Genomic DNA, 24,702 nt, shown 5'->3' with positions numbered 1-24,702 from the left:
GACGCTTCTTTCTTAGGCAATAAACATCACGTCTTTGTTCTCAGTGTAATCTCATTTATCTCTAAGAGAAACAAATGTCATATTCAAGAGATTGTAATGATTCTTTCCTGTTGAACCAAATGTTATTCCAGACCAAAAATATCCAAAATTCAGTGTTGTAGTCGAGTCCAACTCGAATCAAGACAAGAGATGTCAAGGTCGAGTCCACATCCAGATTTATCTGGTTTTGACTCTATGTCTTATGCCATTTTGAGAGAGGGAATTTAAGTTATAGTCATATTATCTCAGGACTAAACGGGAATAAAGATTGACGAATGACGTGAAGTGTATGGATTTGTCCCAAACAACATTTATATGGTTCCCAGGTGTCACTGGGGTGGTACCCTTTCAATAAGTACACAGTTGCACCTAAAAAAATCTGTATTATCTCAGGTACATATTGGTACCAAATGTATACATATCTGTGCCCAAATGGTACATTGGGTCAGTGACAAAAATGGTTTGGCAAGAATCTTTTAAAAAAACTTGTTTCAAAGGCATTCATCACGTTTATTTCAATGCACACAGTGTATTTATGTTAATTTTATGCAATAAAAATTACATTTGCACCATTTCTATAAAAGTTCAAACTGACTGGACCTGAAAGTGTCAAATGGTGTAACCGCCAATTACGCCAAAAAATGAGAAATATTACATATTTTATCCACTTTGATGGCATGTAAGTGTAATCATCAAAAATCAAAAATAAAAACATATTAATAAATAAATAAATAATTTTATTAGTTATTTCTAAATGTAATTTTTAATGCATTTTTGTAAAATATGTCCTGACATATGCTGAAAACAGCTATGTTTTCTAAATAATCTTTGACAAATGATGTAAAAATGTCTGTAAAAAAATCATATTTCACTAAACTGGATAATTATATTTTGTTCCACAATATTTTATGAATATAATATAAAAAAAAAATACTAGTTACACTAATTAATAAAGACTGATAACACCACATCGACATTTTTGCACATATCCCTCAAATATTTTTTTTCAAAATGAAATAAAACCAGAAATTTTACACTTTGCCCTTAAAAAAGAGAATGTATGCAAATGATTTGCAAATTTCTTTTGAAATTTGAACCCTTTTACATTTATTGAACCATACGGACACAAAATACTTAACGTCACGTCATTGACCCACATACTGTATAGGAAATTTTTTAAGGATGACCGCCATAGATCTTTTTTTAAACAAATTTTCTGCCAAAATAATTCGCAAACTGAGAAAAAGAAGTGATTTGCACGAAATTTTGCTTGCAGTTAAAAAAAAGATGTAAATGTTGAGAGCGAGTGCTTTTTGTCTACTGTTAAAAAAAGTACACCGTTGCACCTAAAAAATCTGTATTGGTATCTCAGAGGTACATATTGGTACCAAATGTATACATACTGTATCTATGCCCAAATGGTACATACTGTGTAGGACCTTTTTGAATGATGACAGCTATGGATCATCTTTTTTTACCATTTTTCTGGCAAAATAATTAGCACACTTAGAAAAAGAAGTGCTTTGCCCGAAATTTCGCTTTTGGATAAAAAAGATGGAATGTTGAGAGTAAGTGCGTTTTGTCTTTCTTTCCAATTTGACAATACTACTGTTCATTTAAAGGCTGGTAAAATTCTCCACAAAAGCCTTAATCAGGTTCAGATAGGAAAAAAGAAAGCGTGTTCTTAGCAATGCTCATAAGATAATCTTTTATTGTTGCAAATTAGGAAGATCTTGGGAGATAAGATTAAGTTTTGTTTGCTAATTTCGTTTTATGATCAAGAAACTGTCGTTTTATGGATTAAACACCTGCTTACACAAGGAAACAGAAACCGTGAGGATTGAAAGTCAAATAACCAATAACATTTGGTGATTTTCTGTTATTTACTCTGCGTGAGACTCAGAACAACCCCGGCAGATGTTCTACTCCCTAATCTCAGAAAACAAGAGTCTTTTATTATGCTGTTGACTTCCTCTGAATTTATTGACTTTATTTCTGAAAAGCTTTTATTGTATTATGTCTTCTCGTTTTTTTAACAGTAACACCACTTTTGCTTGTGGTACTTCGTTGTAGAAACTTTTTATTGACTAAACACCCACAAACCAGTTTAGCCAAACAGCTCTGCACCATACACACAAGTTATTGTTATTCTTTCAGTGCAAATGTCAAAACTGAATGATGACTGGCTAAAGATCTGCTTTATGGTCTCATACGGTTTTATTTGGATTCCCTGCAGATGCCAGCAGAACCTTTGGGTCAAGAGCTCAAAGTTAAATAAATAAATGTCAAAGGCAATCTCAGGATAAACATGCTTGCGTACTTACAGCCGATACAAATCAGAATAAAGTGACAATACTCATACGTGCTATTTACAATGACATCTGGAAGGGAAAGTAGGTGGGTTGAGAGAGAGAGAGAGAAAGAGAGCGAGAGATGCTGTTTGATGTTCCCGTCATGTCCTTAAATCAGTCTGAAAACAAAACCTCATCCTCTTTAATAATCACCTGAGAGGTCTAAGACAAGACGTAGAAAAAGGCTGAAAAATGATTGCCTCTCTCTGGAGAGATGACATTTAGGTTAATGTTTCAGCTTTGATTTAAATGTTTGCTCTCAGCTTAACCAAAACTTCATCCCTGTATGTGGTCTTCGGAAGAAGTCATTCGGGAATTATTCAGCAAAAGTTCCACATTTAAAAACATTTATTTTTGTAGTTTCAGGCTGTATTGCACACTTAGTTAGAAGTCGTTGTAGAAGCGCAAATTTAGTAAATCCAACAGTGGGTCGTATTTGGGGAAATGGACAAACGTATGAACAATCATATGGATTGGAGCAGTGGTTCCCAACCCCTTATGCGGCTTTCACATAGGACACAGTGTGAGTTGCGCTATGAAACCCATTCATTTCAATGGCTTGCGCCGAACAAGGGTGGTTTGTTGTTGCGTCGAGCAAAGCGCGAGGGCAGTTTAACTTTTGCCCTGCGGTCTGTGACGATTACCCGCGCGGCCAATAGAAACGGGCCATCCAAACAAAATGGACGAAAAGCTTATACTCGGAATTCCCAGAGCTTTATAATACAAGTTTACGCTTCTATAGAGACATCGGAAGGAAAGCCGTGTCATAGCAATTCAAGTTGGGATGTCAGCTGTGTTTTAAGTAGCTTCTTGTAGCTAGGCAGCTTAAAGTTACGTGAAATGGAAACGGGCAACATCAGTCTCTGTATTCCTCATCCACCATTTAACCCAAATATAAACACTGTAGTAATTTATTGAAATTTATTAACTACTTTGGTCTGGCCAGCAGAGCGCAAATCGCTTAGCTGCGCTGAACCCAGCGGCGAGTGCAGCGCACACCGTGTCCTATGTGAAAGCATTAAGGGGGCCGCCAGAGAGTTTCATCAGACACATGTGTTGTCGCGGTTACGCATCAGGGTGGAACTTAACTTCCGGTCTCTGTTTGTTTAACGATACATTCACACGGGACAGAAGTGTTAACGCTTAACGGAAGGCTTGTCTGAAGCGTGGCAACAGCCAATCACAGTGGCCACAACACATGCTCCGGTCTTTCATAAACGTAATTGGCTTACTCTGCCTAGGTTATTAGCATAAGGTGATCTGATTGGCTGACGCATGCGTTTCCACTTGAAAAGTTAAGAAATGTTCAACTTCTGCTGTGAGCAATGGCAGTGACTCGGCGCAGACGGATCCATAATTCAGTTCGGCAACGCATGACGTCACCCATTGAAAGTGAATGGGAAGCGTTAATGCTACGCCCTGTGTGAGCATACCGTAATGATCTGACTAGTGGCTAAATTGATCTCTGAAACAAATACCTCGTCAAAACTAACAAATGTTTTGGTTTCCTAAAGACAAGTGGAGGTGGCGATCATGCATTACTGCTATTTGAAGGGAGATTTGGCAGCAAATCTGTAGTTAAGATTGCATACATTATATAGTACACATTTAACAAACCGTGTGTTTGTTGTAGTCCTAGAAAAGAGATTTACGTTGGAGACGATAACTCGCGTCATTGTTTACTTTGAGGTTTGTACCTTTTGCATATAGTTAACATGTACTAATACACACTTACACACCAAAGGAAATGTAAAAAACGTAAATCGGACCATAGGTGCAACTTAAATAAAGATGCATAAAATGTTACAATTATAATTTTATTTAAAAATATTAATAACTTTTTTATTATATGCCAACCATGCAAAGAAAAGGTAGTTAATATATTATTGTGTATAAAATAATTATTTTAATTTTGCTCACACTTAATCTCAACGTGCTTGTCAATATATAGGGTTGGGGGTCTCAGATTGTTTTATATATACTTTGGGAAGGGAGGGGTGTTAAGGAAAAAGGTTTGGAATCACTGTGTTGGAGGATAGGTTAAGTAATCCAAATGACTCCAGTGGGTTAATATCTGAAGTGAAACAATACGTGTATGAAGAAAACTATTCTGTATACATCTAGGATGGCATGAGGGTGAGTAATTTCATATTTTGTTGAACTACTCCCTTTAAGTGTGTGTGTGCAATGCAAGTCACATATTTTTTATGAAACTGTAATGGGATTACAGAGAAACAAAGAATGTGTAAGTCTCCGCTCGCAAAACAAAGCGTGCCAATTTCTGATTATAGAATCACATTACGCTCGAGTCAATACACAGATCTACGACGAGATGTATGGGATAAAAACACTGTGTAAAATAAGGAGGCAGAAAAAAGCGAGATGATGTTTCTGGACTGTTAATGAGAGCAGCATTAGATCTTGTGTGAGGGAGTTTATCAGCGGTGTCTGTTATCATACTCATGCTATGACAGGCTGTGATTCCACTGTCACTGATCAGTGAGGGTCCACTGAGGCCTTTATCATCGAGTGGGATTCTGGTACTCTCATTCTGCATTAATGTATTGCCCACACTGACTTCAGCCTCAACTACGCTGCAATGCAGGGCTTTCTATAATCAGAATCAGGGAGTGGCCTCCCTCTCTGTGACGGATGAAAATCTGTTCGGTTTCTTCTTATCTATTTTTGTCAATGCAAATCTATTCAGTCCAATTGCAGATATACTGGATGCACTGTTAAGCTATATGCTAACATCTGCAATGAGATACAATTGTCCCTTTACATCAGACATGGGGACTTGTGACTTGGTGACTTGGACTCGAGTCGACTCGAGTCGCTATTTTTGTGACTTGTGACTTGACTTGACAAAAAATAAAATACTTGAGACTTGACTCGGACTTGGAAGTTAAAGACTCGGGACTTGACTTGACTTGAGACACGGTGACTTGAATGACTTGAGTGTTAATCACATCATGTTTTCAGTTTGAATATAAAATATATAAATAATTTTTAAAAATTAAGTTGACGCAGCTGGAGCGCAGGCTAAGAATGGCGTTGTCATGACTGAATCACGAAACTATGCAGCTCTCGTACCTTACGCACGCCACGCCCACTTAGATCAGATATCAACATGTCAGCCGGAGGGGTACCGAGGGTCATCGCTTTTGGCTTCAACAAGATGTCAAAAGACAAACAGTGCATTGCAAGACATGCAACATTAAAATCACGGGCAGCCACGTGACAACCTCCAATTTTGTCCGTCATTTGAAGAGCCATAGTAAGTGCTTGTCATTTTTTTATGTCTGGTTAGTTGGTAGATAGATAATGTAATAATAGCTAAAGTAGCCATTAACCCTCATCAATGATGAGTCATTATACCGTGTTGGGGACAAATGTGGGCAAAATAATTTAGATTTTTTTTAAATACTTCCCTTGATCTGAGCGGGATGAGACTTGGCTACTTTTTCTAAGTTTGTAACCGTCTTTTGTGCGCTCAAGTTCGTTATTTCAAATGTAGGCGCACGAACAGAAGAGACGCGCACACGGTGCGACGCGCTCATTTTTCTGGGCGCAGCCTTGAGCATTCAGAGCATTACACAAGTGTGTGTGTGTGTGGCTGTGTGTGTGTGCGTGTGTGTGTGTGTGTGTGTGTGTGTGTGTGTGTGTGTGTGTGTGTGTGTGTGTTTGTGTGTGTGTGTGTGTGTGTGTGTGTGTGTGTGTGTGATTATTCTTATATTTGGTAGTTTAGGCCATGTGCATAGATTATGCGTCAGAGGCTTGCAGATTGCTGGACTGAGTAAAAAGAACTCTAAGAAAATAGCCAGATATTGCTCTGTGTCAGCAATCATTGGCAGTTTGCATGTTTGGAGAAGACGATGTCATCTCTATCCATAGCTTATTAGGTTGTGACTATCCATACTGTTTGTATTGTCAGGTGAAACATAATGGTCTCTTTGTGAATATTTGGATGCTGTGTTGTTTTAATCATTATTGGTCATTCCAATAATGATTAAAGTTACTTACTGTATATCTTGTCTTTTCACTTTATTAAGATCAGATTCTGCAGGTAAAATTACAATAATAAGGTGACTTGACTTGGACTTGACTTGACCTACTACAGGACTTGACTTGACTTGACTTGATATAGCCTGTGACTTGACTTGACTTGACTTGCCCAAGACAAAAAATACTTGGGACTTACTTGAGACTTGAAGGTTCAGACTTGAGACTTACTTGAGACTTGCACATGTGTGACTTGGTCCCATCTCTGCTTTACATGTACACTGCATGTATTTCAAGTGGTAACAGGTAAATTGCTACTGTAAGAACTGTTAATCTTTTCTTATGTGCTGCGTCTGAAGTCGCATACTGTGACAGTAGGTACTAAATTAGATGAAGTACCTACTTATCGACCGTTAAGACAGTAGGTACTTTATAGGATAAAGATAGTATGAATGAATTCAGACATACTACATCCGCCATGTTAATACATCACGTGACATATGTCATCATAACAACAAGTTAGTCGTTAACTGGAATGACGTTAAACAAGCGCAATTTAAACATTTGCATTTGAACAGTGATACATTATTGGGGTAACGCATTACAAGTAACATGCATTACGTGATAATAATACTTTTCTAAAAGTAACAAGTAAAGTAATGAATTACTTTGTAAATGTACACATTAATATTTGAGTTACTTTTTAAAAATTACTTTTTCAGTTTAATAAATCAATTTAAAAATAAAATAATGTACTGAATTAAACTAAACATAGGAAGAGATTGACATTTTTGTGATCATATAAAAACACCTGCAAGGCCTGAAAGAAATCAAGCCTCAGCCAAGTAAAAAAAGTAACTCATAAGTAATGTAAGCATTAGTTTCCATGAAAAGTAACAAAATAACGCAAGTAGTTAATTTTTTGGGGAGTAACATAAAGGCGGAGTCCACGATGTTTGAAAAACGCTTTGGAAGAGGAGACGGGCCGACTACCAAAACACACTTAAAGCCAATCAGCAGTAAGGAGCGTGTCTACTAACCGACATCCTTGCCGGGTTGCGTATGTGTGGGGCGGGTCTATCAACAGAAGGTCCAGATGCTATGGGGGGAGGGGCGTGTTTGTTTAGGTGATTTCAAATATCAACTTTGGCTTTCGAACATCGTGGACTCCGCCTTTAGTATTGTAATGCATTACTTTTAAAAGTAACTTTCCCCAAAACTGTTTCGGACATTTCTTCTTTGTTGGATAAAGCCGAAGGTGTACTAGTAATGTCCGCACATGGGCGCCGTCTGCATGACATAATTTTCGTCATCAGGAGGGTCCACGGCCATGGAAAGCTGCGCGGACGAGTGTGCGAAAGAGGCGGACGCAGAAAAAAATATATCCCGGCCTTAAGTCCTCTCCTGGGAGCTCCGTCGAATTAACACTTTGGGATCTTGCCTGTAGTAGGTAACCCAGGTACTTTTCGCCTACTGTTTTTCGAATACTAAAAATACGGACATACTACTTGCCTTGTCTGCTGCTTTTCACCAGCTACTGTATAGGTGATTTCAGCCGTAGTGATGGTCTCAAACACTGCATACTACAAGCTGAACAGATGCGAAGACACTATATGACGTCTCTTTAGGTTTTAAGGAATGGTTGTCACAGAGCAACTCCTAAAGCCGCACAAACGCACGTCACTCAATACAATTGATTTAAGCTGAAATAATTTCTGCTGGTTTTTGTACAAGTGGAAGACGTACAATTGATTTAGAAGTTTTAAACCTCAGCTCTACCCTCAAAATGTTTCAGCTTTAGAGTAGGGAAGATTTACGAGCCTTTTTCTCTCTGTCTATAGGTGAGCTTCACAGATGTAGATTAAGGGAAGCTGTCAGCCAAACCATTTCAAAGGATTTGAATTGGCTGCGGTTACAAGAGACAGCCAACAAGGCAGTCAGATGCCCTGCTTGGACAAGGTTGCAAAAAAATGAAATTGATATTACATTTATGCATTTGGCAGACGCTTTACTCAGGAACAATTTAAAGTGAATTCAATACATTTTATCAGTGTGTGCAATCTCAAGAAATCGAACCCATGACTTTGGTGTTGCCAGTACCAACCATATCACCAGCAGCCATATCACCCTGTAGCCCAAGACAGCTTGCCCACTAAAGCTAAGTAGGGTTGAGCCTGGTCTCATGTAATAAGGCCGCTCCTAATGACTGTTAATAATTGTCCTAGTAACAGTGATAAACAAATGACTAAAGGTATCCATGCACCAAAAGCAATGCAAATATGCTGATTCTGTTATCGTATTTTCCGGACTATAAGTCACACTTTTTTTCATTGTTTGGCTGGTCATGCGACGTATAGTTAGGTGCGACTTGTAAGGCAGTACAAATTCATTTTGACACATATGAGCCAAGAGACATCCTTACCGTCTACGAGTCCACTATATGGTGCTCCTGTATTTGTGTAATCCAATGAATTCAGTAATGTGGAATGACGAGCTTGCGAACTTGATGTGCATTGGCTTGTTCTGTTCATTTAGCCTACCGTACTTTCCGGACTAAAAGCCGCACCGGAGTATAAGCAGCATCATTCAAATATGCGTCATTAAGATGAAATAACATATATAAGTCACAGTTGAATATACGTCGCGTTTATTTAGAGAATTATTTTACAAAATCCAAGCTGAAGAAGCGACATTTAATCTGGAAAGGCAAGTTATTCAACTAAACAATAGCAGACAGAACAGCAGGCTGAATAGATGTCTGTACGTTAAAGTAATATCATCAGTTATTTAAGCGATACACCATAGCATACAGAACTAACCTGGAATAGGCTAAATTAACCAAACAAGCCAACTAGCGTGTAGTCCGCATACTCGTCATTCCGCATCATTGAATCCATTGAATTATATAAATACAGAAGCAGCATATGGCGGACTCTCGAGGCTGTAGACGGTAATGATGTCTGTTAGGACTCTGCCTTAATCTTGTTGGTAATTATATCTAGTTTGGTATGGCAGGGTTCTAACAGTACATGTTTTGTGTGGGAGAACGTGGTTTTGGTATTGTTATATTAAACCACGTTTTTCCAGTGTCTTGTGACTTCTTCCCTGCTCCCTTGTATTCTCTAGTCTTTGTTTTTATGTCTTGTTTAGTCTAGTGTTCTGTTTTCATGTGTGTATATATATATATATTTATATATATTTATTTATATATAAATATATTTATGGTTTTGTCTTGTTTGTATTGTGGTTGTCTTGTGTTTGTATGTGTTTTACAGGTTCACATGTGCTTCCTCACAGGTGTTCCTGTTTAGTGTGATTGCCTCCTCTTGTCTTCCTCACCTGTTGCTTGTTATCCCGTCTTCTGGTCTGTGTATTTAATCCCTGTGTCTCTAGTGTGTCTTTGCAAATCCGTTTGTCTATGTACGCCAGTGTTTGTGCTGTGTTTGTACCTACAAGTTTCTTAACCAGCTAATTCTAGTCTTGTCTTGTCGTTCGTTTGTCAGTTTTGCCCAGTTTATTGTTTTGTTTGTTTGCCCGTGCTCAACTTTGCTCTCTCTGCTGCTGTGGTCGATCTGGCTGCTCACTGAAGACTTTGAGACTGTGTTACCAGTATTAGAGTGAGACTCTCAGCGGCTCTGTCGCTGTCCAGCAGCGGGTCATCCTTGCTGGAACTGTCCAGCGTGCTCCCGCACCTTTAACTCTCTCTCTCTCTCTGCCCGTCTCAGGAGTCTTCATCCGCCAGTGTTTTGAGGGCGTGGAGCCTAGTCAAGTGGAGGATCCTTCTCCCCGTTGTGTGTGTGTGTGGCAGGAGCCCGAGCGTGTGCGGAACGCAGTGTGCAGAGTGTGCCCAGTTTGCCGTCTGACTCTCGTTATTTCCTTAAATATTTCTGTTAATCTGCTCTGGGATCTCCGTGTGTTTCTCGTTCCTGACAGAACGGATTTGCCATAACTGGATCCCGCAGAGATGGACCTATCCTGGTCCGATTACAGAAGCTGCCAAGCGCATGTCCTGTTCGGCCTCCGGCAGAAGGGGGCTAATGTGAAGGACTTCGCGATGGACTTTTTGAGGGCTGCCAAGTACTCCGGTTTCAACGAGGCAGAGTTAAAAGTGATTTTCAGCAGCTGCCTCGACAAGCCCCTCACTGCGGCAGAGCAAAGGACCCTGAGACCCCTGGCCTTCCCGGATACTGTAGAGTATTTAATGAACCGTGAAGAGCCAGGGGATTCTACTGGCACCACTCATCCTGTCCCGCTGCAGTCTATCCCAGAGGGCCGGGTTCTCAGTGTAATTACAGAGGAGGTTCCAGCACTCACCTCATCGAGCCCCGAAGGCTCAGTCCAGCCTGCTAGTCTTCGAGGTAAACGTGGGCGAAGAGAATCCTGGGCATCTTCATCTGAAGGGTCTTCTGCCGAGCCCATAGTTCCCACCACACCACCTCCTGCCATCGCTCTCACTGCACCGTGCCCTAAGAAGAAAAAGAGGAAGAAAGGGTCCTCGGCTCTTCAGCCAGCTGCCGCCTCCCCGGCATCTGATTCGCTGCAGCCCCTGCCGTCTGCGCAGCCACCGCTGCAGCCCCTGCCGTATGCGCAGCCACCGCTGCAGCCCCTGCCGTCTGCGCAGCCACCGCTGCAGCCCCTGCCGTCTGCGCAGCCACCGCTGCAGCCCCTGCCGTCTGCGCAGCCACCGCTGCAGCCCCTGCCGTCTGCGCAGCCACCGCTGCAGCCCCTGCCGTCTGCGCAGCCACCGCTGCAGCCCCTGCCGTCTGCGCAGCCACCGCTGCAGCCCCTGCCGTCTGCGCAGCCACCGCTGCAGCCCCTGCCGTCTGCGCAGCCACCGCTGCAGCCCCTGCCGTCTGCGCAGCCACCGCTGCAGCCCCTGCCGTCTGCGCAGCCACCGCTGCAGCCCCTGCCGTCTGCGCAGCCACCGCTGCAGCCCCTGCCGTCTGTGCAGCCCCCTGTCATTGCCCCTGTCTCATCGTCGCTGCCGTCCGCAGCCTCCCCTGTCATGATTCCTGTCTCGCCTCCGCAGCCGTCCGCTGCACCCCCTGTCATTGTCCCTGCCTCGTCTCCGCTGCCGGCCGCAGCGCCCCCTGTCACTGTTCCTGTTTCCCCTCAGCCTTCAAGACCAGACTTTGTTTTTCCCAATGTTTCCTCCCCTAAGAACCCTGCTAGGCCTGCCCGGCCTCCACGCACCCAACCCTCAGCTATTCCCCGGGGTCAGAAGGCTCGTCTTGGTCCCAGTCCCATCCCTCCTCCTGTGAACGTTGTTGTTCCCCCGCCCCCCCCTCCCTTGTTTGTTGTTTTTGTTGTCCCACCCTAACCCTCTTGTTGTTCTGTCTTGTCTTCCTTTGTTGGTGTTTGTCATGTTTTCGTGGATGGTGTCCAGTGTTCAGTCTGTCTGGTCCTGTGTCTCTCCTTGAGGGCCGCCAGGGGGCGTCCCTTGAGGGGAGGGTCCTGTTAGGACTCTGCCTTAATCTTGTTGGTAATTATATCTAGTTTGGTATGGCAGGGTTCTAACAGTACATGTTTTGTGTGGGAGAACGTGGTTTTGGTATTGTTATATTAAACCACGTTTTTCCAGTGTCTTGTGACTTCTTCCCTGCTCCCTTGTATTCTCTAGTCTTTGTTTTTATGTCTTGTTTAGTCTAGTGTTCTGTTTTCATGTGTGTATATATATATATATTTATATATATTTATTTATATATAAATATATTTATGGTTTTGTCTTGTTTGTATTGTGGTTGTCTTGTGTTTGTATGTGTTTTACAGGTTCACATGTGCTTCCTCACAGGTGTTCCTGTTTAGTGTGATTGCCTCCTCTTGTCTTCCTCACCTGTTGCTTGTTATCCCGTCTTCTGGTCTGTGTATTTAATCCCTGTGTCTCTAGTGTGTCTTTGCAAATCCGTTTGTCTATGTACGCCAGTGTTTGTGCTGTGTTTGTACCTACAAGTTTCTTAACCAGCTAATTCTAGTCTTGTCTTGTCGTTCGTTTGTCAGTTTTGCCCAGTTTGTTGTTTTGTTCGTTTGCCCGTGCTCAACTGTGCTCTCAGCTGTTCAGGATCGATCTGGCTGCTCACTGAAGACTTTGAGACTGTGTTACCAGTATTAGAGTGAGACTCTCAGCGGCTCTGTCGCTGTCCAGCAGCGGGTCATCCTTGCTGGAACTGTCCAGCGTGCTCCCGCACCTTTAACTCTCTCTCTCTCTCTCTCTGCCCGTCTCAGGAGTCATCATCCGCCAGTGTTGTGAGGGCGTGGAGCCTAGTCAAGTGGAGGATCCTTCTCCCCGTTGTGTGTGTGTGGCAGGAGCCCGAGCGTGTGCGGAACGCAGTGTGCAGAGTGTGCCCAGTTTGCCGTCTGACTCTCGTTATTTCCTTAAATATTTCTGTTAATCTGCTCTGGGATCTCCGTGTGTTTCTCGTTCCTGACAGATGTCTCTTAGTTCATATGTCTCAAAATTAATTCGTACTGCCTTACAAGTCGCACCTAACTATGAGTCGCATGACCAGCCAAACAATGAAAAAAAGTGTGACTTATAGTCCGGAAAATATGGTATTCAGCCTTCCAGGTATGTTCAGTATGCTATTGTGTATCGTGTAAATAACTGTTTGTATTACGCTTACGTATGGACACCTATTCAGGCTGCTGTTCTGTGTGCTATTGTTTAGTTGAATAACTTGCCTTTCCAGATTAAATGTCTGTTCTTCGGCTTGGATTTTGTGAAATAATTTTTAAAATAAATGTGACGTGTAGTCCACTGTGATTTGTAAATATTTTTTCATCATCATGACGCATTTTTGATTGATGCGACTTATACTCCAGACCGACTTATAGTCCGGAAAATACGGTACTCACTCTACATTACTTGTGGGGTGACATTTTCTATTTCTCATATTTTTATTTTCTCATTCAACTGGACATATATTGGTGTGTATCGTGTATTTGCAGCATTACATTGCCTAATTTGAATAATCTATTTACGTCTTTGCATTGACTTTGTATGTAATTTACTAGCGCAAATAATTACGTTTGGTTTTGGTGTGTACATAGCATAACCATCCTTAGCAGGGTTGCCAGGTTTTCACAGTAAAACCGGCCCATTCGCTACTCATAGCGCAAAACTAGTCCAGTCATGCTTTGATGGTGTTTCTCCAGTATAATCATGTTTCGGGGGTAAAATCTGCGTATTTGGCATGGTTAATCTGCTAAAACTGCATTATCGGGGATAAATATCACATTATTGGGGTCGCTTCAACCCATTGACATGAAAAACTGCCCGTGGCAGCAGTATTAAAGTAGCCCAAATCGGAAAACTGGGACTTGGAAACCTTGGTCTTCAGTAACTGAGGAAAGATGGATGACATGAACTCTGCGTTATTCCCATTAGTGGTCGCTTTCGAAAGTCGCTCATCATTTGCATATACATGTAATTGAACTTTTCTCAGCTTTGCTCAGCTCAGTTTTTTTACTCCCCACTCTCTGGTGAGGGAAAATCCCTATTACAAGCAGATGAAAACACAGGATGAAAACACCTCATCCCTCCATTCAACTATTTTACATAGTCTCATCTGGGACGCTGTGATACAAATAGCGGAGGGACCCAGGCACTGTTATGCTCACAGGACTACAACCAACTGTTGTTAAATTAAAATATAGAAGATTTGCGCCATAAATGTGCATCATACAGCAAATTATTTAGTTCTCTTTTACAACATGAACAATTTAATCAAAGCACATACATTCCAGGAACTCAAGAGAGTTGTTTCTATTTGCGCTTCATAAAACGTATCTCAAGAGAGATGGAAAAACTGAGTGAGTGAACGAGAGAGAGAAAGAGAGAGAGAGAAGTTGTTTAACCATATGTTCAGAGAAGTGTTGTGCACTAGAGGAGCATCCTGGAGTGAGCTATCCGTCAACAGAGAGCTGGGAGGAAGGATTTGACAGACACATTTATTAGAAATAGGATGACAGATGACACATAGCTCAAGTGGCATAAAGGGATGTGTGGAGGGACTTCTAATTACATAAGAACAGATATTTAAGAGTATTCATTCAGCCCAGCACGCCCTCACACCCCTAACATTATTAATCAAGCTTCTAAACAGCTGGAAGTCTTTACCTTGGATCGTTAACGCTCTAGGTTCTGCTTATGCATTTACTTTATTCCTTTCTTCAGTCTCTCTCTCTTGTGGTTTCACTGACAGCGCATTATGAGAGCTCATGCACTCAGTGGCCATCTTAGAGGTGCGCCTCTAGGGGAGCGCTCTGACAAATTCTGGCCTTGGTTCCGTGACTGGACCCATGACTGCACAATTACCTCGGCTACAAAGCACACTACGGAGAGCCAAACACTAAACGTGGAGGGAGTTTCTTTCTTTATTTTGTTTCTTTCTTTCAGTCTTTCAAACACAATACACTTCAGCACGGTGTTGGTCCTCCGATTGGTAATAATAAAGAAAAAATGGTTTGGCAAAATGAGAAATTAACAAATCTTTTTAAAAAACTTGTTTTAAAAGCATGCATCAGGTTTTTTTCAATGTGCATAGTGTATTTATGTTGATTTTATGCAATAAAAAATACATTTGCACCATTTTTATGAAAGTTAAGACTGAATGGACCTGAAAATGTCAAACGGTGTAACCACCAATTGCGCCAAAGAATAAGAAATATTAAATATTTTATCCACCTTGATGGCATGTAAGCTTAATCATCAAAAAAGTATTAATTTTAAAATATAATTTTATTAGTTATTTCTAAATGTAAATTGTAATGCGTTTCTGTAATATTTGTCATGACATATGCTGAAAACAGCTCTTTTTTTCTAAATAATATTTGACAAATGATATCAAAGTCATATTACACTAAACTAGATGATTATATTTTATTCCACATTTTTATGAATATATTAATATTTTCATTAAAAAAATACTAGTTACACCAATTGACACAGACCGGTTACACCACATTGACATTTTTGCAATTATCCCCCAAATATTCTTTCAAAGTGAAATAAAACCAAACATTTTAGACTTGGTCCTTTAAAAAGAAAATGTATGCAAGTAATCTACAAATTTATTTAAAAATTTTAACCCCATTACATTTAATTGAACCATGCGGACACAAAATAATTAATGCCACGTCATTGACCCATTAAAGAACAAGTTCAGTATTTTACACTTAAAGCCCTGTTTTCAGATTGTTTATGATGAATAGAACGGTTTTGACTGAAATTTGAACATATGATGCTGGCCCGAGAATTTTCAGGTGTTTGTTGTATCACTTCCCACCCCCACAATGGCTGCATAGGTGCACCGGAACAATCCCTCCCAAAATGCACCAAACCTTTGTCCACAAAGACGTGAAACTCAGTGAGCGGTCAGGGGTCCTCAGTGACATGCTCACACAAAAATCGCTGCAAAAGATGCTTTCCAACAAGTGTTTTACCATTGGTTGTAAACTTGTGGACCTATTTTTCCAAACGCCTCACACCCGTACATTCTTCCGTTGAGAGCTTGAATAATAGACACTCCAGCCCAGTTGGTGGCGATAATCCACCTTTGCCAATTGCAAGAATACAAACAACGTTCCCGGCGCGGAGTAATACCGTACCTCACAGCACATCTAATACAAGTCAATGGAGTTGCCAAAAACTACAATAAAACTTTTTGGAAAGCATCTTTTGCAGCGAGTTTTACGTCTTTGTGAACAAAGTTTAATGCATTTTAGGATTGTTCCTGTGCACCTATACAGCCATTGTAGAGGTGGGAGGTGACACAACAAACACCCGCAAACCCTCGGGCCAGCATCATATGTCCAAACTTCAGTCAAAATTTTTTTCTATTTCATCATAAACAATCTGAAAACAGGGCTTTAAGTGCAAAATACCGAACTTGTCCTTTAACATTTAAACAATACACACAAGCGCAAATGCACAGTACATCGATTTATACAACCCCTTATTTTTCAAGGCAAAGGCTTAGCTCATGAATATTAATTAGGGCGGTCTGGGAAGATTATCTAGCAACAGGGTAATTGATATTAATAAACCCAGATCCACACACATAAACAAGTGCAAGGTTGCTTGTTCGAGGTCTTCACCATGCCACAAGCTCTGCCCATCGTGCCCTTGAGCACAGAGCTCATCCAGGGCGATTGTCCCCAAACAAACGTTAATGTCGCTTTGAATAAAAGCTTCTATAAAAAGGCTAATAGCTCATTTGGTTTAATATCTGATACCATCACTGAACCATTATACTACCACACAGCATGTTATCATTTGTAAGGCACTGGACACTTCTATCCAAAGTAACACTTAGTACAAGGATGGCTTGCTTGGATCAACCTGAGGTTAAGTGTCTTGGTTATAGCCACAATCGTGATGACTTATGAACTGCCTACAACCTACAACCTTAGCACTCCAGATCATAAAAAAAGTTGTCATCTATGCTATGCTGTGGGAGATACAAGCAATCAAAACGCTATAGGCTATAGAAAAATCTTTTAGGTTAATCTCTACTGTATATAGGAACTATATTCTAATCTGTTCTGAGGTACTATTGATGGATCTGATAGTGATCCTAATGCATTAGTCAGAGCACTCGCTGCATAGATATTCTAAGCATGTGTACGTAGCATAAAGACCTGCTTATGTTTTTATGCAAAGCAGTATGGTGGACGATGCTGTTCTGTGTTTCTTTCTCTCTAAACATTCAAAGTACAACAAAGGCTGGGTTTGCTACAAACGCTATAAAAAAAGAAAAAAAAAACATGCAACAAAATTTATTTCCTGCCATCTGGAGCCATACATTATTCGGCTGGCACAAGACCACCCGGAAGAACACAGCTTGAAAACTGCCATCTTTGCTCATGGGCACTATAAATAATGAATATATTGTATAATCACAGAATAGACAATGCATTAATGCAATATATGAGGACTTTAGATGCAAAACCCTTTAAGTGCGTCTGATGTTTTTATGTTAAAGTTTAGTAATTTTACTTGCCAATGCCAATGAACAGGTTACTGAAATATAGTTTTTGAATTTATTTTCACAAATTCCACTTTGTCATTAGCATTTAACAAATTTTACTGTCTTTCGCTGCAAAACCCTCTAAGTGCATGCAAGCTTTTTTGGCAAAAACCTCCACAAAAATAACTTTCTTGGTAAGTTTTTGGGTAGATCTGCAGTTAGAGGTAACATTAACAAAGAACAGTAATTAAAATTATCCTTACACATGCTCCGCATATGTCATAAAAAAAACATACCAAAAAGATCCACCTAAAATTACCGAATGCAAACAGTGCACATGTAATACAACACAAACAGTGGTAAGCAGGCTGGGCGATATGAAAATCAAGCACGGTCCTGCTTACCTCTGCAGTCGCGCATATCTTGAATAGGACTTGCTGTTATTGCTTGATTTGCACTTGTGGAGTGGGGGGGTATTCTCTTATTCTCTTGCCAGGTAGACAGTAATAACTCAAAGCCGTCTGCCACAGACACTCGGATGTTCCCCTGGTGAGACTGATTTGATGAGATGCCGATGCCGATTCATTCATTTGACGGAGGGCCCTGAAAACCCCAGAGCGGATCACAGAGGTTCGCGTTTCATATTTCCAGCCTGGCTATGCCGTGAGAGTGAAATGCATTTATGCGAAAAACACACTGTGGAGCACATCACGCATATCATATGTGAACTACTCCTGTCATGAATCACACAATCATGGGTTCAATTCCTAGATAATGATAGAATGCAGTAGCGTGCGGTAATGCACCGTTAAATGTGCAACGATTAAACTCGGGAATCGCCTAGGATGACACCCAAATGCTTTAGAAATGAGATGAATCATCCAATAGCAATTTGCAAAACATTTTTATTGAATCAAGCAATAGAGCCATTATATCGCACTATGGTGACTCTTCTGTGAAACCGGGTAAACAACAACACCACCAACACAGCAGGTGGCTACTGACCTGTCGATGGCTGCCTGAAATTAAAATATGCAACATCCAACATATGTGCACGGATTTCACGCCGGATACTTCGACAGCTTGTTCGGCAATTCGCTCTGAATCCTCTCTGATCCCTCGGCAAGTTTTTTCCCCGGAATCTCAATCCCCATTAAAGTGATTAAAACATAATTTGTTTTGCAATGATGAAGATTTCAGTGACATGTTGCTGAGGTGAGAGGTGGTCTATCAGATGCGGCAGCATATGGAGCCCAACAGCAGCAGGGCCAAAGGAAAAAGCAAATTATGGCTGGAATTACCAGGGAGACAACGCCGGAGCGTAGTTAGCAAGAGGAAGCGGACCTATCCACCACTTTTCATTTCCTTTAAACCACTTTACTGTACCGTAAAAACCTCCACTTATCCAACAGGGAAACATCTCGCCCGCCTAAGTCCGTGATGCATAATGAAATATGTGTCTTAAGAGAATTAAAAATGCTTGGGCAGGCAAAATCTGAAAGCATCCGGCTCTCTCATTCGACATGCAACTACAATGCGTGCATCTGGGAAAGTTTACGACATTCTAAATATTGGTTTGGCGAAGCGGGTGACACAAGATACAGGAACGCGACAGTCGTCGGGTTTATCGTTGGGAGGCGGAGAAACGTGTGAGGTTATAATGAACGACTGCTGAGTCTGAAAATGCGGCCCTCGAATTTACAGTCGTGGTGAAGGGGGCGAGAACGAGAAGATTTTAAAAGATGTTTTCCAATTATGAAAGATCCTGCAAAGCGGGTGGAGGGTAAATCGTAAATGTAAGTGCGCAAAATACGGCTTGTGTGTATGCGTTGCTATATAACCTCTACACTGGTTGATTTATACACTCACTAACACACTCCTGAACTCGGCATGTGTAATTAAAGCAGGTCGTTTAAAACGAACAACCATACCACATTAGTCGCTCTCTGTGGATTTATTGTGATGGGAGGTGAAGAGGGTCCCTTCTCAGGGGCTGGATGTGTGTACTAGCACATGTGTTTGTGCGCCTCTGCTGTCAGCCAAATCACAAATTGGATCTCATTAATATCCTAAGTGTTGCAGATAGACAGCAATACGTTTAGACGGAGAGCAAATGGAGACACACAAGTCTGCAAATGATCAACTACTGATCAATTATTTCAAGTTACCACCCAATTTCCAATGCAATTTAATTTTCTAGCTCTATACTGTTACTATATGTCTCATTTGTGTCTTTTTTATTTCTCTTAAGGGATTCTGACAAGTTAAACAAAATTCAGTCAAGTTTAAAGTCCCTTGAGCTTTAAAGAAACAAAGACTAAGCAATAAAATGCTCCTCTTAGTGGGGTGCTGCATATCAGTTGTGAACATTGTGTCATGTTCAGCAGGGGGCTGTGGGTGCTGACGGTGGTGTGACATGCGATGAAGGACATGCACAACAACAATGTCTTGGGAACGGGAAAAAACATTACAAATGAGAGGGTAACTATGGTGATTGCATGTTCTCTTTCAAAGGACATCTATAGATAACAAGCTTCTCACGGTCTGCATCTCATCTGTCAGTTATTCAGGTGTTTCTGTAGGTCATATGTAAAGAGAACTGAATGGTTTCTGTTTGTCCAGTTTTCAGATATACATCACTGGGTTAAATACAGAAATGCTTTAAACATAATTGGGTGATTCTCACGAAATCCAGACTTAGAAGGTGTCCAGCATCAGATTTTTTTAAAAAGCGCTTGAAGCCATTTTTTTTGCACATATAAGATTAAGGTCTGAACTTACTATAACTATTTTTAGAGGATTTCCTATAGAATTATTTAAATTTTTTTAGATTATCATTTAAAAAAAATATCATTACCGCAACATGATATAACATTAAATATATGCATTTACAAACTCATGTTTCGGTAATGAGAACTAAAAAGTTGTCTAGGTACTATGACAAACAAAATTTCTACTTTTATCTGGAAAGAAAACATAAGAACTGCTTACCTGGAAGCCATCTTGAGTGTCACAGTCAATTATGTCCCTTCCAACATTTTTTTTAAATGTTAGTTCCTTGAGGGTTTAAACAATGATTGAAAATTGTTGCGGAGGATGAGAAAATTTTTCTTGGACATATTTATATTCCTTATTATTGTCTCTACATTTACAAATGATCACCAAATACCAAATGTTTCCTTACTGTAAATGTTTATAGTATAACATGCACTGAAGCCTTTTATTTTTCAGATTTTTTAATTATAAATATTACCATGTCAAAGAACCAAATCCAGTCATGGACACGTTGCGGTAATGAAAATGTTCCCCTTAAATGTGGAAAAAACAACAAAATTTGTTTGTACGATGTCATTTAAAATCATGTGCAAAATAGTACACAAAAAGATGTTTGTAACTCTATGCTTCTTATTTTGATACTCTTACTTTGCATTTACTTGTTTCATGACACCTCATAAGTTTAATTTCGCAAGAATCACCCAGTTGCATCCTTAGTCATTTTGCAACTGAAGGTTTTTGCAGCGAAAGTTTTGAAATTTGTTAAATTCTAATAAAATTATTAAACACTGAAAAAAATGATTCATTGAATTTAATCATTTTGTTTAAGGTAAGTGGTTGCAATCAATTTATTTAAGCTACATTTAAACAAAAAAGATTAGTAAAGTAAAATAAAATATAAACATTTTGTTTAAATGTAGCTTAAATAAATTGTTTGCAAGCACTTACCTTAAAAAAATTTATTAAATTCAATGAATCATTTATTTCAGTGAAGTGATATTTGTGATAAAAGGCTTTTTAATTACTGACTATTAACCTTTTTATTGCCTGAATTAAACATAAGAGCTCATTTACAAAAAACATGTCAGACCTTTCACATCTAAAACCGCACGGAAAACTCGACCACGCCGCTTCCCTTCTTTCTTTCTTTCTTTATGTGTTTTATTGCAGCATTCTGAAAAGTTGGAATTAATTACAACTGGCAGGGACACGGCCGCCCATGAAAAAAGAGCATGTCTGAAAGAACAAAGAACGCTTAATATCATGCTTTTGCAAAAACAATAAAGAGCTTCAATTGACTCCCAAACCCATATGGCTCCTCTTTACTGTATGATTAGAGAATGAGGGCAGGTGTCAAAATGACAAAGAGTGTGAAATAAAGTCCTGTGGGTTTGGACTGACATGAGGGTAAGTAAATAATAAAAGAGTTTGGAGAGTTGAACTATCATTACTTAGATAAACTCTGTCCTCGCTATATAACACATTCAGGTAACACTCCATGCGTGAGTAAAACGAATAAAGATGTAATCATGCCAATGCACCTGTGCTTCTAAATCAAAGTGCCAGTCTATGGATGTGAGAACCTTATTCAAACAACAGCACCGTTTCTCTCAATGAATTACCTTTAGTAAATTTAGCTCTGATATTTGCATTGAAAAGACAAAGGGAATAATTACTTCTCTTGACATAACCGTCATTTAATAGTCTCATATAACTGTATGATATAATACTTATGACATTTACTGAAAAAAGTCTATTATTAGTAGTCTATAATTGTAGTCTACGTCATTTGAGTGAGTCACTTTAAGTATCAGATTATCTTTCGAAATTGTTTTATTACCATATAGATACGTATATATGACATTCATGCTCTGATCTTCTAGAAAGACATTAGAAAGATGTGACTCACCTGTCTGCGAAGATCACGTGTTTTCTTGGTCATCTTGTCGATAGCTGAATTCAGCGGGTCACCTTTCTCTTTTCTTCCCGTCTGCAATAACATAAAAGTAGGGTGTTACTTTTGTAATGCCAATTTATGTCTTACAATCACACGCCATACAGAAAAAAGTAAGGGAGACAGGAAGCGTGAAGTTAAAAACACAATTGTCGGCCGTGAGCGGGGTTCGGAGATGAAGGGTTAAGGTTCCAGGGAACCTTTGGAAGCTTGATGCATTAAAGTGTCTCTAAATGTGGGATAGAATATGGTGCTCTGTGTCGTAACCAACAATAGTGGACACCAGCGACAACAAAAAAAGTGAGATTTTGCAGACAAACTTAATTGAACAAATTTTCTGTCCCACTCCTAAACCTATTTAGCCATACAAAAGCCACATCACGGGATGCCGAGGACTCCACCTTGAGAACGATTACTGTAGCCAGGAGCAATTTAAAAGCATAGTTGAAACAGGTGATGTATAAGTTATATAACAAATTATAGTTAACTTATAGTTCAATTGACTGCAATAAAGGAGCTTACATAAAACTTACATAAAAGGAGAACTCTGCAGGCTTTCTCTATTATATTGCTTACATAAATCAGTTGCTTTTGGGGTTGTCTCTGTTCACCTTTACAAATCTCTCATTGAATCTTCTCACGGTGTGACTTTAGGAAGGAATGAACAAGGATCATGCTCTCTGAATCATCAACCCACAGGTGCTAAATTATTATGAACTTCCTAAATGACCCACTCAACGTGTCTGTGCATTATGTTTATAACAGGAAGGATACAGTGTTCGAAAGTTAGAAAGACTATTGTAGATACTTTCAGAGTTGTCTCACCATTAGATGAAAAAAAAGAACTCTGATTGGCTGACCTTACTTCTTTCTGCTCAAAAACGCTCAAGATGTGTTTGGTGAAAAGAAAGGTAACACTTTTTTTGGTACATATTTCCTGTATTTCTGTTTGTCTCAACTCTTTCCCCGCCAGCGTTTAAAAAAAAAGTTGCCAGCCAGCGGCAGCATTTTTCACGATTTTCACAAAAGTTTAATGCCTTCCAGAAAATTTTCTTTAAATATATAAACAAACAATATATCAAATGAAAGAACAGACCCTCTGCTTTCAAAAATAAAAAATAATAATAATAAATAAAACGTTTCATCCTACCTTCATTAGTTCTCTTTTAATCACCTCTCAAATATGGGAAGGTTTCGTCAAAAACTAAATTTTTAGCAAAAAGCTGAGATAATTCCATTTTTGTGAAGGACTTTTGATAGAGATCGGATGCAGAGCGATCCTCAAAACTGACACGGACATACAGCTGTTTGCCCTAGGGCGATACTTCCGGGTTTTATAAGTTTATACCTGGTGGATAATAGCGGTATTGCGGAAAGCCGGAAATTCTTGTCATTGGCAGGGAAGCGTTTTCTCTTAATTGACGAGTTATCTCGTCAATGGCGGCAAAAGAGTTAATAAAATAGATTGAAAATAATAAATATGGATGGACATTAAAACTTCTAAAACAACCAGTAGTGCCTCACTGCAGAACACGACATCCAGGGGACGGGGGCGGGGCTGGATCCAGGTCCAGAGATCTCTTCCCACTGCATTTTGATTGGTCGGCAGTTTTACCACAAGACACGTCATATACTTGTTGTTGCGTCACCATTTCCGTCATAACTAAATTAAGTTATTCTTTTGACGGAAAAACAAACTTCACTTATGACTACGATAAAAGTAGTGCCTTTAAGGTAAAATGTAAGGTTTTCTGCTAAATGTTTTGGAGTAAAACATTTCGAGCACCACGAGTAATCTTACCACGTGCAGTTTAATACTTATAAATGTATACAGTATAAATATGCATTATTAACATATATGGCATGTTATTTAGAAATGAATACATTGAATGTTTATCTTGTATGGACTTGAACTTGTTTTAACGTGTCTTTGCTTACAGCCATTAGGTTTCCCTCGCAATAAAATTGTGTTTTTATATTTACTCGTATAGGAATAGCCGTGTAATAAGTGGGACAATGTACAGCCAACCGGGTGGCAAATAAATCCCTTCAGCGATATCACCCTGTCGGGAACGTGTCCCTTACCTCCCTTACACCTAACTGTGTAACTGTCTAACCTTACTAAATTATAAATCTTTCTCGACTATTTTATTAATCAAACGTACACTTAAATTGATAAGAGCACACGTTGGCGATCACAGGTGGCATCTAATTGCAGGCTGCAACAATGCAAATATACCAGTTAATTTGGTATATAAAGTGGGAGGAGTTGGATCTAGATCCAACCTCGCCCCCTGGATGTCGTGTTCTGCAGTGAGGACTATCAAAACAACCCCCATATGACGGTCACATCGTCTCTTCCTATTGGTCTTATCACTTCTTTGAGTGCTTTTTGCTCAAAATAAGCAGCAGTACAGGCTTAATCCGTTGGTCAAAAGTCAGGCTACGCAAAACCAGTTTAGGAATGACATGCACTGCATGCATCTGAATGCCCCTGTGTGCCTCCTGCTTGACTGTTTCTCTGGCCGATGGCCTCAAAAATGGATTATCTTTCCCTGTCATGGTGTGCTGGTAAAATGTACTTGGGTTGAGATGAGGACGGCTGCTCTTGTTA

General features: G+C 39.9%; 1 protein-coding gene across 1 annotated transcript in view; it reads right to left on the bottom strand.

Annotated features, from left to right (window-relative positions):
• ctnna2 (catenin (cadherin-associated protein), alpha 2) overlaps positions 1-24,702 on the bottom strand; it is a 622,713-nt gene that overhangs the window by 122,711 nt on the left and 475,300 nt on the right. The window contains exon 8 of the mRNA XM_073862287.1: positions 22,044-22,124. Within this exon, the coding sequence (XP_073718388.1) occupies positions 22,044-22,124 (81 nt within the window). The remainder of the gene's footprint in view (positions 1-22,043; positions 22,125-24,702) is intronic.

The sequence above is a fragment of the Misgurnus anguillicaudatus genome, chromosome 3 (genome assembly GCF_027580225.2).
Source record: "Misgurnus anguillicaudatus chromosome 3, ASM2758022v2, whole genome shotgun sequence".
In the NCBI taxonomy this organism is placed as follows: Eukaryota; Metazoa; Chordata; class Actinopteri; order Cypriniformes; family Cobitidae; genus Misgurnus; species Misgurnus anguillicaudatus.
The sequence above is the reverse complement of the archived record's forward strand: the minus strand, read 5'-3'. Positions and strand labels throughout refer to the sequence as shown.